Source organism: Aquarana catesbeiana, linkage group LG06 (genome assembly GCF_042186555.1).
Source record: "Aquarana catesbeiana isolate 2022-GZ linkage group LG06, ASM4218655v1, whole genome shotgun sequence".
Taxonomy (NCBI): domain Eukaryota; kingdom Metazoa; phylum Chordata; class Amphibia; order Anura; family Ranidae; genus Aquarana; species Aquarana catesbeiana.
Genome location: NC_133329.1, coordinates 315,305,660 through 315,319,518, shown reverse-complemented (window position 1 = coordinate 315,319,518; position 13,859 = coordinate 315,305,660). Strand labels below are relative to the sequence as shown.

General features: G+C 41.2%; 1 protein-coding gene across 4 annotated transcripts in view; it reads left to right on the top strand.

Annotated features, from left to right (window-relative positions):
• The window catches only part of PCNT (pericentrin), a 273,910-nt gene that overhangs the window by 157,012 nt on the left and 103,039 nt on the right, over positions 1–13,859 (top strand). For all 4 annotated transcript variants that reach the window (XM_073633695.1, XM_073633698.1, XM_073633694.1 and 1 more), the window contains 5 exons: positions 4,901–5,052; positions 5,560–5,729; positions 6,070–6,290; positions 7,964–8,126; positions 9,293–9,505. In XM_073633695.1, coding sequence (XP_073489796.1) covers positions 4,901–5,052; positions 5,560–5,729; positions 6,070–6,290; positions 7,964–8,126; positions 9,293–9,505 — 919 coding nt within the window. The remainder of the gene's footprint in view (positions 1–4,900; positions 5,053–5,559; positions 5,730–6,069; positions 6,291–7,963; positions 8,127–9,292; positions 9,506–13,859) is intronic.

Below are 13,859 nucleotides of genomic sequence, written 5' to 3'. Positions count from 1 at the left end.
TTCTATATTATGGCTCTTGAGAAGGCCTGATTGCATTTTTGCATTTTGTGTGTGTGTGTGTGTGTAAAATATATATATATAATTTTCAGATTCCCTTAAATAACATGCCCGGGGGCTGTCCTAATCCTGCGTGTGAAAGGGCACCCTAAGGAAAGGTTTTAAACTTGCCGGCAAATTAGTTTTACAGCTGTCATTAATGGCTTCTTTGTTTAAAAAAGTCATTTTGCATGGTCTCCCCGCCACAATTATTTCATTTTAGTCAGATTACCTCTTTAGGGATAAACTAAATGTTGCTTATCTTTGACACTATTTGAAAGTTCATGCAAAACTAGAGACCTGGTGAAGGGCTGAATTTCCTCATTGTATAGTCCATTCAGTAGACTGATTGTAAACTCCCTTACATGGATCATTGGAAAAGAGACCTTAACATAATTTTTTTAGATCTGTAGCGATCACTAGTGTTCATTCAGAATAGGAAGGGGCGGTAAATGACATTTACCAGCCCCCCAAAACCCTGCACTGCTCTGCAAGTGTCCAGGTATCGGCAAGTAATGCTACTTTCACACTGGGGCGCTTTGCAGGCGCTAAAGGGCTAAAAATAGCGCCTGCAAAGCGCCCTGAAAGAGCCACTCAATTCACTCCAATGTGAAAGCCTTGAAGGCTTTCACACTGGAGCAGTGCGCTTGCAGGACAGTCAAAGTTCTGCAAGCCACATCTTTGGAGCGCTGTAGGAGTGGTGTATTCACCGCTCCTAAAGCGCGCCTTCCCATTGAAAACAACGGGGAAGCGCTGCAAACCCGCCGGCAAAGCGCCGCTGCAGCGGTGCTTTGTAGCCGGTTTTAACCCTTCTTTTTTTCGGCCGCTAGCGGCCGAATAGTGGTGGTAAGGTGGCGCTAAATATAGCGCCACTTTACCGCTGGCGCCCGCCTCAGTGTGAAAGTAGCCTGAGGGACGTGGCCTACCCATCATGTTGCCAACCCCTGCCCCTAGGTAACCAGATTTTTGGAATATTTAACTTTATGTTCCCGGTATCAGGAGTGCACATCACCAAAACTCCAGAGATTGCTTGTTCAAAAACTAGATAGTGATATTCTCCAGAAAACCAATCACCTAATCTCATATTATTTTTGGCTGCAAGAATTTCCATCACGTGGTGTTGGAGCCAGTCAGTAATGCTTTTTAATCATGTTAAACTGGATCATAATTGATAAATGTTCCTGCACCTTCCATGATACCCAAACTTGGTTTGACAAGACATGACAACCATGAATATAATATCTGACAATGGATGAGTGAGGTTTGGGAGATTCCCTTCTGGCTACTCTTGTACTCTTCTTTTCTTCCCTTAAAGTATTTTATCTTGAACCTTTTGGTCAGTGAGAACAACTGGTCTACCTTGGATATACCATGATTGTTATGTGACATGGTAAACTTATTGCCGTTCCCAATTGGTGTTGTATATGCTGTTGTTTTATCTATTCTTTATGGCATTCCTTTATGGATACCCTGAAAACTGTATGGTGACTGTATATTCTCTTTTTGCTTTTATACTTGTTTTCAGACGTTCAGTAAAAAGATTGAAATCTAAATAAATGTGAGTTTAACCTAAATCAATACCAAAACCCTTATTTCAAGCATGCAACCTGGCTGTCTACCCTCCTGAACCATACCAGGCCACATGCTTTCAACATGGGTCCACCTGTGGCAAAGCACCCTTTTTTCAGTGCCTCTTCCCAACAACCCATGTATGGTGGTTGACCATATATAGGCAGTGATGTCCCTGCTATCCTTGCCCCTTTGCTTAAAAGAAGCTAGGATTCCCCATGTCATCAGTGGTTCCAAGGGACGCTATGAGTATATGAAGTGTGATGCACAGCTTCCGCCAACCGGGGCAAACAGGCTAAAGTTTATACTGGAAGAATTATTCCTCTAGTGTGATTTTAAAAGGTAAACTTCTCTATAAGTAAAGGCGTAGGGTATGAGTATAAGATATTTATTTGAAGGTGATAGTAGAAAAACACAATCTACATATAAACAAGTAAGAATACAAATTAGACAAGTGGGTATGCAGGATGCACAAAATCTGATCAAAAATAAACATGCAATACATAAGGTACAATCATGGCTCCGTTGTATGTGGTTATACAAACAAGAAAAAACCCAACGTTTCAAGTTTAGAATAGATATTACTCTTCTTCAGGGAATTAAGATTGTGACCATGATGGAAGATGCATCTAGAAATTCAAAAGACAATTGTAAACATAAAATGTAATGGCAGGATAAAAAAATCATCATGCATACTTTTGTCATTTAGAAGATTCTATTTAAACTGACCATAAGGTATAGCTTGGGAACTTGGGAAGATATCTTTGCATCCACTTTAAAAGCAAAGGGAGGGGAGAAAATGCCACTGTCCTGCGTGATGCTAGCTCTGGGATGTCCGGGCAGGGGGTGACCAACGAGGGCCCACGGAGAAATTACCCACAAAGGGCGACAGAACCCCAAACAATATGACCGTGGTCCAGAGGCCTATGACAGGCTGTGCATAGGACCAAGAGGGTGCATAGAGATTGCCCCTGAGAAACACGGGCTCCTGTCACTGCCGTGCCGTGGCGCCTGACGCCAGTCGCGTCCATCACCCACCTGCACTAGATGCATGGAGGCGGAGGCAGCTGCGCATGCCGACGGCTCGGGAGGTGTCTACACTCCCCTCAGCCTCACCCCTGATATGCATAGGGACTGGCTCTTTGCCCCACCCCCTCACCATACTTAAAAACCCAGTCTCAGTCTTACATTGTTATGCCTGACACTTGCAACAGCTGCCACCGCTTCTCTGCTGGATACCACTCCACCCCAGGTTACACAGGTATGTTTTTCTCCTCATGTCAGGGGCTGCTGTCCAAGCAGCCCAGACTTATTTCTACCAATTAACTCTGTGCAAGGAGGGCATCCTCCTATGACTGCTGACACTTTACTTTCCCTTTCATACAGGGTATGACAGCAGTCTGCACAACATTGATTGCACGCACATGCAGACCCCTTCATTCTATTACCTGCCTCCTTCACTATCTGTAACAGGTTCCTGGTCTTTGTAATTGTGTTTATATTCATACACAATACTTCAAGCAGTACTCCTAGCACAGCAGTGGCACCCTTGTCCTCCTGACAATTAGGTATGACTACCCTACATTATTTTTGTTTGTGTTTTTCAATATGATGTTTTAATTGGGGGTTTTTTTGTTTCTCGGGGTCAATCTCTATGCACACTCTTGGTCCTATGCAAGGCCTGGCACACTCGGTCACCCCCTGCCCGGACATCCCAGAGTTAGCATCACGCAGGACAGTGGAATTTTCTCTCCTCCCTTTGCTTTTAAAGTGAATGCAAAAATATGAGTTCCCAAGCAATACCTTATAGTCAGTGTAAATAGAATCTTTTAAGTGACATAAGTATGCATGATGATTTTTTTTATCCTGCCATTACATTTTATGTTTACAATTGTCTTTTTAATCACTAGACGTATCTTCCGTCATGGTCACAATCTTATACCCCTGAAGAAGAGTAATATCTATTCTAAACTCGAAACGTTGCTTTTTTTCTTGTTTGTATAATCACATACAACGGAGCCATGATTGTACCTTATGTATTGCATGTTTATTTTTGATCAGATTTTGTGCATCCTGCATACCCACTTGTCTAATTTGTATTCTCACTTGTTTATATGTAGATTGTGTTTTTCTACTATCACCTTCAAATAAATATCTTATACTTGTACCCTACGCCTTTACTTATAGAGAGGTTTACCTTTTAAAGTCCCACTAGAGGAATAATTTTTCCAGTATATACATTTATTTGGAATGTGGGTATACTTTACTCTGTGTGGCCAAACCAGCACCATCCCCAAATATTTAACAGGCTAAAGTTTAGGCATTCATCTGACCGCCCGAATTGCCAAAGCATGTTGTGAACCTTGGTCCTTAAAGAAACGTTGGCTCATCACCCTACTGATGACTAGGGGCATTGGTTCTTTCTCTTGAAGTGTGTTTTCGAATGCAGGCCAAACACGGGTCAGCAAAATTCTGTTGACTTCAAAGGAGCAGTACACATGGCAGTTCAGAGGCTGTGTTTGACCTGCATTGCATTGAACTGCATTTCTTTGGTTGCCACATGTCCTATTGAGGTGCATTTTAAAGCTTCAAGCAAAGCTTGTTAAACGCATTTTACAAGAATGCCTGTCGACATGAACCCCAAGAGTGAGCCTTGATTAATAATTCTCGGTTTCCTTGTCTCTTTAACAAATCTTATTCTGCTTGGAATCCTTTGTTATGCTTTTAATGTTTATAAGGCAAAGAACATTTGTGTATTTAGGGGGGCTTATAAATCTATTTGGTTGTATAAATTGACTTGCTGTAACAAGGGGACTGGCTGCGATTTTTATTTGTCCAACTTTCCAGGTGAACTGCAGCAATGTGGTAAGCCGTTTCCTTTTTTTTTATTTCAAGGTGACAGCCTGTGAAGTTAATCAGGTAGCATGTAAAATGATTCTTGAAGCAAAGAGGTGGGAGCTTTCTTGTGTTTGGGTTTTCTAAGCTTCCAAGCTGTTGTCGTGGTGACTAGGCTCCAAGTGAAGCTGTGAATAATACACCCTGCATTCTCCATTCACAAGTGCTGCCTTATTGTATTGTTTCTGCCAGTTTTACAAATGCATGATACTGTGCACAATTCGAATAAAACATACGAGGTGTTATGTTGCTTTCTTGGCAAATATAAGGGGGAAGAATCATCAACATTTTTTGTACAGATCGCTTTGTCACAGTCTCAGACTACAGAATTCTCTTTAGCGAACATGTATTGGTCATGATCAGCTTTATGACCCTTTTTTCCATTGTCCGAAATTCTCAGTTGCAGGAAAAGGTCTCTTTCTTAACGAATGAGATGGATGGGTTGCAATCTCAGATGGAGACGATTGTGGAGACCAGAGAAAGGGAGAACCAAGAAGGAAAGAATTTGGAAACCATGCTTCAGGCTGAAGTAAAGATAGCCCGACAGGAGTGGTAAGTTGAGATTTTTGTGTGGTGGTATTTTTATGGGGAAACTTTAGAGTACATATGCTACCTTAAGCTTTTGGTCTCACTTATACAAGCAGCGTATACCTATGTTAAATGCAATGCGACAATATAAAAGTTACATTGTTATATGTTTGTGACTGTGCTTTCAATATGCAGCACATTAAATACATTTTACAGAGAAGCACATATAGTTTATTTGATAGCATATAACTAATGTTAGTAGAAGATAGCAGAGAAATGTTGTGATGGTTCCTTTAGGAGAAAAAAAATTTGCTTCTAAGCCGTTTTTTCTTTTCTTTTGCATGTGTATGTAGATGTTAGAAAAAAAAAACAAATCTAGATGCAAGACAAATTTGACTTGTTCGGTAATTAAGTTTGGTCTTGTAGTGCTATCATCTGAAAGCTGTAGAAAACTGATATTTTTGATTACTGTTGTCTAGCTATTGAGTCAATGACTGGAGTGAATAGCTGGTCTTTTTTTTTTTTTTTCAGGGAACAACTGCAGGGTTCTTGTCAGCGTCTTTTGAAGATTTTCACTGATGTCTTAAAGAACACACTGGTCACAGAAGATTTAATATTGAAAAAAATTGGTCTCTGCTTGGACAGTACCTTATCTCAACTGGATGGAGATAGAAATAGGGATGCACTGACCAAGTCTACAGGTATGTCTTACTACTCATTGGGTGGCTACATGAGGGACGAAACTGGGGAACAGAAAAAATATATTTTTTTTTTTCTAGGTTACCATTAAAAAGCAGTTTTACTTACCGTATGCCCCACTTCTGCATGCTTCCTCCTCGCCGTGAGGCCAGTCCCTCAAAGTCTCTTTTCAGCCGTCACAGTTGTGTAATTTTTTTTTACAATGTTGGATCAACAGTCCTGATTTGTAGGTTAGGATGCTAAGTGCCTGCCCACAATATGTAGCATAGTAAAGGCAGGAATGTATAGTCATGAATTGACTCTAACAGAATTTTAAAACTACATTGGCTTTTTCTATTTTAGTGAATGAGAAACATCGCCTGAGTCCAGACTGTGACACTATGACCGAGCACAGCCTGATGTCCACAGATGAGGGATACGAAGTGTCAGAATATCTGTGCGATAGTGTGCTGGGCAGCCTAGAAGTTGGTCTAGAGAATGAAGAGAAGATCATACAGATGAGCCAGCGCTTGCGCTCTGCTGTCGAGAGACTTCTTGATATGGTTTCTAATTCTGCAGTTCAGGTAGGAAAAAATAGACCATAGCTGATAATGTGTTAAGATGATCGAATCAATCTGCATTGTCTTTAGGTGATGATCAAACATGAGAATGTTTACTACTTATTTATTCAGTTCCTTACTGTCTGCTACAGATGTGTGTAGATTGGCACAAAGTCTATGTACTGCTTCAATTCAATTCAGTTTGTATTGATAATGAAAGTCCTCTATTTAGTATTTGTTTGAATGTCTGTCGACACTGTATTTTTACCCTTTTCACCTCTTTAGGGCCTTATGTCAACGTGTTCTTACAGACAACTAGAGTGGTCTCCCGTCAATTACTAATTTGCAGCAGACATGCCCTGCAAGTCTGAAACAAATTTTTAAATCGGTGTTCAAATTTTAGTGCATTGCTACCTTTTTTCAGAAAATGGAATCCATTAAAAAACCTTTAGGCAGCCCAGTCTAAAAATGAAATCATACCTACTGGATTAGAAAACCAGTCCTGATCACTGTTCTTTCCAAAGATAATCAAAGCTTGTTGTGTCTGCCTGCATACCTTGCTTCCTCTCCTATATACCCTGCATTGAAATAAACTTATGACAGCATAATTAACCCTGCAAGCCTGAGCATTCAAAACATTTATGTCAGAGGTGTATTTATGGTTTTAGCTGTCCTCCGTATATTTTAGTGAAGATGTTCTTTCATGGGGAACACAATCATTAGACCTGCTGTATTGGTTGCAAACATCATATAAGAACGGTCACAAAAACTCAAATCTGAAAAAGCACCACAACTAGTGGTGCTTAATTTGGGGCTCTGTCACACTAGTCCATGTGGTGCATGTAGCGTTTTACTATGCGGGCTAGTATCTTTGTGAGGTCCAGCAGGGGGCGATGCAACGCATGCATCACAATGTTTACTAATTTATTTATTTTTTTTACATTGTGTCACTTTGTCTCCACGGAGAAGCACAATGTGTTGTGGTGAGGTTACATAGGGCATCATCCAGTGTATATCACACCACATTGTACATAACACCAGCCAGCTGTTCCCCCTGTATCCTATAGATGTCATTGTCTGCTAAGATATTGGTTGTTATGGTGCACCATAACCAATCGGTGATGCTGCGAAAACCGTCACCCATAAGCCCTCCGTTGCTTTGGCCAATTTTAAAGCGGTGTTCCATCCCCCCTCCAAAAAAGTAAGTCAGCAGCTACACATTCTGTAGCTGCTGACTTTTAATATTAGGACACTTCCCCGTCCTGGAATCCAGTGATGTCGGCACCTTAGCCAATGCTTCCATCAGCTGTCAGGTGCTGCCACCGGTAAGGGAACCCGGCAGTGAAGCCTTGCACCTTCGCAGCTGCGTCCCTACTGCGCATGCGCGAAGCACGCTGTGCTCTTACTAGCCTGACAACAGGGGAAGGACGGGGGCCGAACTTCTGACGTACCTCGCTGTGGGTACAAGTGTAAGTGTCAAACTGGTACCCGCCAAATGTGGCATTGGTGGGGTGGGGGGGAGGAATCAGATGAGCAGAAGTTCCACTTTTGGGTGTAACGCTGCTTTAATTCACTCTTGATGGCATTGCTAACAAACCCAGATGGCACCCCATGGTGTGATAGCATCCCAGTTGAGAAAGGCTGAAGTACTGTAACTTGTGGGTTGTTGTAATTTTTCATTATATTTTCATTTTTAGATAGAGCAGACTCATGAAATACAGAAATCTTTTGAGGAGGAGTTTAATAGTCGAAATCAAGAGATTGCTCAAGTAGTGGTTAAGAATCAAGACTTGGTGAAACTGCTGGCACAGGAAACTGAGGCAAAGAACCATCTACAGGTTGAACTGCACAAAGCTCAGGGTAAGAAGAAAAACTGTCAAAGGAATTAGGCAAAATGAGTGTTTGCAAGATTGTGTAAGAAATCCTATTGACAAGCCCACCAGGAAGGGGGCACACAGCAGACCGCAGAGTCCTGAACCCAAATGGGTTACTTGTGCAGACTGTAGAGTAGCAAACCTACAGTGCATCATCTTCTGGATCTGATGTGATGCTACCACATAGGTACAAGTGACTGTAAGGGAATAGTTCTGCCACTGTATTTCCTAGATCTGAGGGCAAGTAAAAATGTTTAAAGGCCAGTCCAATAGGAGTACATTTTTACTGGAAACCAAAACATTTAACTATTTTATTTAAGTAGAATATAAACCTAAAATGTCCTGCTCTGACAAGATGCTAAAATAGCTCTTTTCTTGTGCTAATGGGGATATAGCACCTACAAGGGGCAAGGGGATGATGCATGCCCTTTTTCTCTTTGCTTACTATTCTTCCTTATATGGACAGGGCTGATACTCAGGTCTGCTGTAGTCTCTGATCTTTCAGATCAGATGATCAGCACATACTGCATGTGGTACAGTAGTATTTCTAGTGCTAAATTATGTTACTAATTGGCTTTTGGTATTGTGCAGTGTAGATGTATATGTTCAGATTGGATACCAAACACGATCTCAAAGTCCATGTTTATAGCTCTATAGCCCAACCTGTGGCCTGAGGGTCAAATGCATCCCTTTTTTTTTTTTTTTTTGCTTGTTGTGTGACCCTTGGACCCCAGCAATCTGCAGGTGGAGTGGGTACAGCAGCTATCTCTAGTAACCTAATATAATATGTCCCCAGTCTCCCACTGTCATCTAAAGCATGTTTCGAGTCTTCAGTCAAACCTGTAGCATGTTGACAGTCTCTATAGTATGTTTGTAGTCTGAATGTTCTGTCTTGCATTAAATATATAATACATTGTGAGTAATTGAGTGATGTCAGATGCTGCAGTTGTGGCCCCCTATATCTCGCAAGTTAAAAACTATTGTTTAAAAAAAAAAAAAAAAAAAAAAAAAAAGCAAGGGGTTAACGCTTTAGAGTGACGGCAAGACTTTCAAAATGCCATATGATTGTTATCTTTGTGCTTTTGTTTTGCATAGCAGACCCTTTTTCTGTTAATTTATGCTTCAGTCATTATGATCTCTTGTGTAATACAGGACTTGTTGAAGGTTATGCAGCAGAGAAAGCTGCCCTGGAAGAAACGTTGTCATTAAAAGAGACTTCTGAGCGCCAGCTTGTTGTAGCACTGGAGAAGTCCCAGGAGCAGCTGAAAGTCCTGACACAGGAGCCCTCTGCTCTTGGGGAAGAGAAAGAGTTGTTGCTGAGGCTCCAGGAAGTCCTATCAAGTAGTGAGAAAGATGTTAAAATTGGTGAGACTCTCTATTGTAATCTTGTAGTACATAATAGAAGCTGCTTACCTTCTCTCTCTTTTTTTTTTTTTTTTTTTTTTTTAATTAGGATACGTCATAATGATCAAACACCATTTCCTATTTACAGTACCCATTCCGTTAGCAGCTAAGCACAAATAGAAAAAAAAGTCTAGCCGTTCATTTAGCTGAGAAGAGTAGGTTGGAGCTAGAACAAATGTATGCAGATTTAGGAAGTTGAGTCATGTAAGCTGTACTCTCAAGAAGCATGATACAGTGGATGGGAAAGTGTGTTTGTGTGTGTGCTTCTATCTATATCTTAATCGTACAGTACAGGGCCCGGGCTTAAATAGCCACCATATACCCGGGGTAATATGTAGGCTGCTACCTTTAGGTGATTGGGCACTGGCAAAAGCTTTGCTGGACATGCTTCCTAGGTGTGCTCCTATGACCCCACACCACTTCATGAGTCATCAGTGTTTTGCCTAGTGTCCCTGGGTGATGGACCTCTTCTCCCCTTTTACAAGCTGTGCATCAGGCTTTGTGTAACCTCATGATACCTTGGGAACTGTACCCAGGCTGTGGGATGGCCTTTAATGCTGCAGTGAATGTAGTTGGCTGCAGGGTGCTGAGCAGGTCAAGGGCTGTGGTTCATTGCTATGGTCCCAAGACCCATCTGTGGGTATGTCCAATGTGATGTGTGAAGCCTGGACCAATATAAGGACCAACAGCCTGGAGGGGTAAAACTGTTTTTCCTTTCATCGGGCTGATACTGTAGCTTTACAGCAAGTGTGAGAATTAACATCTTCATTATTTGCAGTACACGAAGTGTCCCCTGTATAGTACTTGTTTTTACATATGAGAATGTGTTTTTAAGATTATTCACTTTTATAGTCTATTGGTGTCAGTGGACACAAAAATAACCCCCAGCATTGGTGTCAGTGAACACAAAAATAACAACCAACATTGGTGCCAGTAGACGCAATAATAGCCTCCAACATTGGTGTCTGTGGATGCATTAATAACCCCCCCCCTCCCTCTACTGGTGTCAGTACTATTACCCCCCTTCCTGCATTGGTACTCGTGGCAGTAAAATTGAACCCCTTCTACATTGGTGGTCAGCGGCAGTGAGAGTTTAACTCCTCCTTACCCAAACCACCCCTCTGAGCAGTGGGTTGTGAAAGTTAACACCCACCCATTCTCCCTCTTCACATTGGTGATAGCAGTGGGCACTTGGGTCTTTGACCCTTGTTTGCTTGAATTGTTGGCACTGTTCTGTATGCCTTGTTGCCCAACCCTCTGTTTTATTGCTTGGGGACCTTCCAGGGTCTATGTATATCTAGCCCTTATCCTGTATGGATTAAAGCTGAATTCCAGGAATTCAGCAACTTTTGTAAAAAGTGCAGGCATACTGCGAGTTAAGTCCAACAAGGTGAATGCCACCTCCTGGACAGATCTTTCATTTACATCTGACAGGTTTATTGTGCTCCAGAAAGATGGCTTCTGGAACTGTAATGTTGAACGCTCTAGTCTCAGCTGGTTCCAAGTTCAGAGTCAATGCAGCAACTATGCCTACTCTTCTTTTTCTGCCCAATCACAGAAGCCTTTGTATTATGTGAACTCATTCCTAAAAGACAAAGACTTTTGTGAACTGTCAGCAGAGGGGAAGAGCAGGAATAGCTGCTTTGTGTGTGCGTGCTTCTTGCCTCTTAAGCCTTGTACACTTGATCAGATTATCAGACAAATATTCGTCTGTTTTTTGTTGCATGCTATTCTCCTATGGAAAGTGAAGAGGTTACTCAACTTGCGAAAATTCTCGTACGACAAATACAACTTCGGAAGTGATGTAATATTTTGTATTGTTTTCATCGTTTCCGAGCAAGCATAGTCTTGCTCGTACAATTTTTTTCGGACCAAAACTGTACCAATTAAATGAAAATCAGACATTGTGTTTATGTACGATAAAAATTTCATAGCGTGCACCTTCAGGTCTTGTTGTCGGAATTGGTTGTCCAAAGCACTGTACTAAGGATCAGATAATCAGCCAATCGTTGTACTAAATATTACTTCCGATTTTCTTAGTGTGTGTACGGGCCTTTAGAGCCTGATGGTCTCCTCCTGGAGTGCCATAAACCTGTCAGATGTAAATAACAGAGATAAATCCAACCAGGTGCATGCCACCTCTTAGAAAAAATGGAAATTACACCGCTCACAATAACATATGCAAATCAAATTAATAAGTGAAAAAACTTCCATATAATTTGTGCAGATTGTGCGCCAATCAATAAAGTGCAGTGGCCCTTTCAAACGTAAAGGTGCATCACACACCCCTCCTGTGTCCCCACTCACCAAAAGAAATGGACCCCTGGCTTTTCAGTCCAGGGATCAATCAAGCTTGGATGTTGGCCATCAATGGCTTAATCACAGAAGGATCCACTAAAACTCTTGCCCCATCATGATGATCATAGATGGATAATGGCATAAGATAGGCTTTATTTGCGCAAACGTGGATAGGTACTTACAGGCTGGCAAATTATAAATTGCATGCCTCCTCCTAGACTACTCATAGTATGCCTGCACATTTTACAAAGTGGCTGAGCTCCTGGAATTCAGCATTAAGATGAAAGGTATTTTGACTTGCCTGTAAGTTGCATATTTTGGAGTATAGGACACTGACCACTTTCCCCTCTGTTCATGTGTTACTCTGCATTGCCTGGTACAAAACTAAGGACTCATTGAGTGGGGTAGGGTCATAGTATTATGTCTAGGTGAACATGCTCAGCAAAGCTTTTGCCAGTGTCCAATCACCTGAAGGTAGCAGCCTATATATTACTATATAATATTATTAGTGCTATGACTATGCACTTCTTGTAGTGCGAAATGCGTAAGCTTTGTTCCACTTTGCTGTGATCTGTATTTTGGATGACACCTTATTGAATAAAGACAAATATCTTTGGAGTGCGGTTGAATTTCTTTGATGTCTAACCACCTGAAGGTAGCCGCCTACAACCAAGGATCTATACTAAACCCAACGATTTACTGTTTTCTAAAACTGTTATCTTTCTCAACATACCTTGAATGTAACTGTTAGTTATTTTTGCTCTCAACCGAACTGTCAAGCCATCAAATGGCTGGTGTCATATGATCACATGTTCAGCACCATGGCAACTGCAGATCAAACCGAGGCTAAGATGGCAGCTTCCTTGGCTGTAAAGGCAAGGAGGGTTTAGCTCCACTTTAACTGAAAAAGCTGAAAATAGAAGCTGCTTGGTTGTTATGCACAACTGCTCCAGATACTGCCTGCTTTTAGTTTTGATAAATCCCCCCCTCTGTTTTTAGTTTCTGTAGCGCCAAGCATTTCTATAACTCTTACATGATTCAGCTGGATGGTAAAAATTAATGTTCTCGTATTCAGTTAGAACTAGCCAGTAAGTGCCTCTCCCATAGTCCTGAATATTGTTTCCTCAGCAAGAATAAGTTTTTCAAAACTTTTATGGTTGTATTCGTTTTCTTTTTTTAGGCTTTTTTTCTCCTCCGCTTTCACCTTATCTGCCCCCATTCTTCCTGAAGGAGCACAGGGGGCAGATTTGAACACCAGCCTTGTTAGAAGTACTAGCAGGTTTAAATACAGTAATAAATTGAAGCTGAACTCCAGCAAATACTTTATAATCAGTTATAGCAAACATTCTTTTTCCTTTTGGCATAAAGGTTTTACATATAATCTGATAATTTTAAGCACCCGTGCCAGTGTTAAATGGTCTCTGTTATCCCTTTAACTGAGAGAGCTTTTCTGTTGAAAAACGACTTGCTGGCTGGATCATTTGGCTGGCAAAAGACGAGAGCACTTTTGCGATTCGGCACTGCGTCGCTTTAACTGACAATTGTGCGGTCGTGCGACGTGGCTCCCAAACAAAATTGACGTCCTTTTTTTTCCTACAAATAGAGCTTTCTTTTGGTGGTACTTGATCACCTCTGCGGTTTTTATTTTTTGCGCTATAAACAAAAAAAGCGACAATTTAGGGAAAAAAACAATATTTTTTACTATAATAAATATCCCCAAAAAAATATATTAAGAAAAAACATTTTTTTCCCTTCGTTTAGGCAGATACATATTCTTCTACATATTTTTGGTACAAAAATAGCAATAATCGTAATGGCAGTGATCTGCGATTTTTATCGTGACTGCGACATTATGGTGGACACATCGGACAATTTTGACACATTTTTTGGGACCATTGTCATTTTTACAGCGATCAGTGCGATTAAATTGCACTGATTACTGTAAGAATACCACTGGCAGTGAAGGGGGTTAACCACTAGGGGTTAGGGAAGGGTTAAGTGTGTCCTGGGGAGTGAT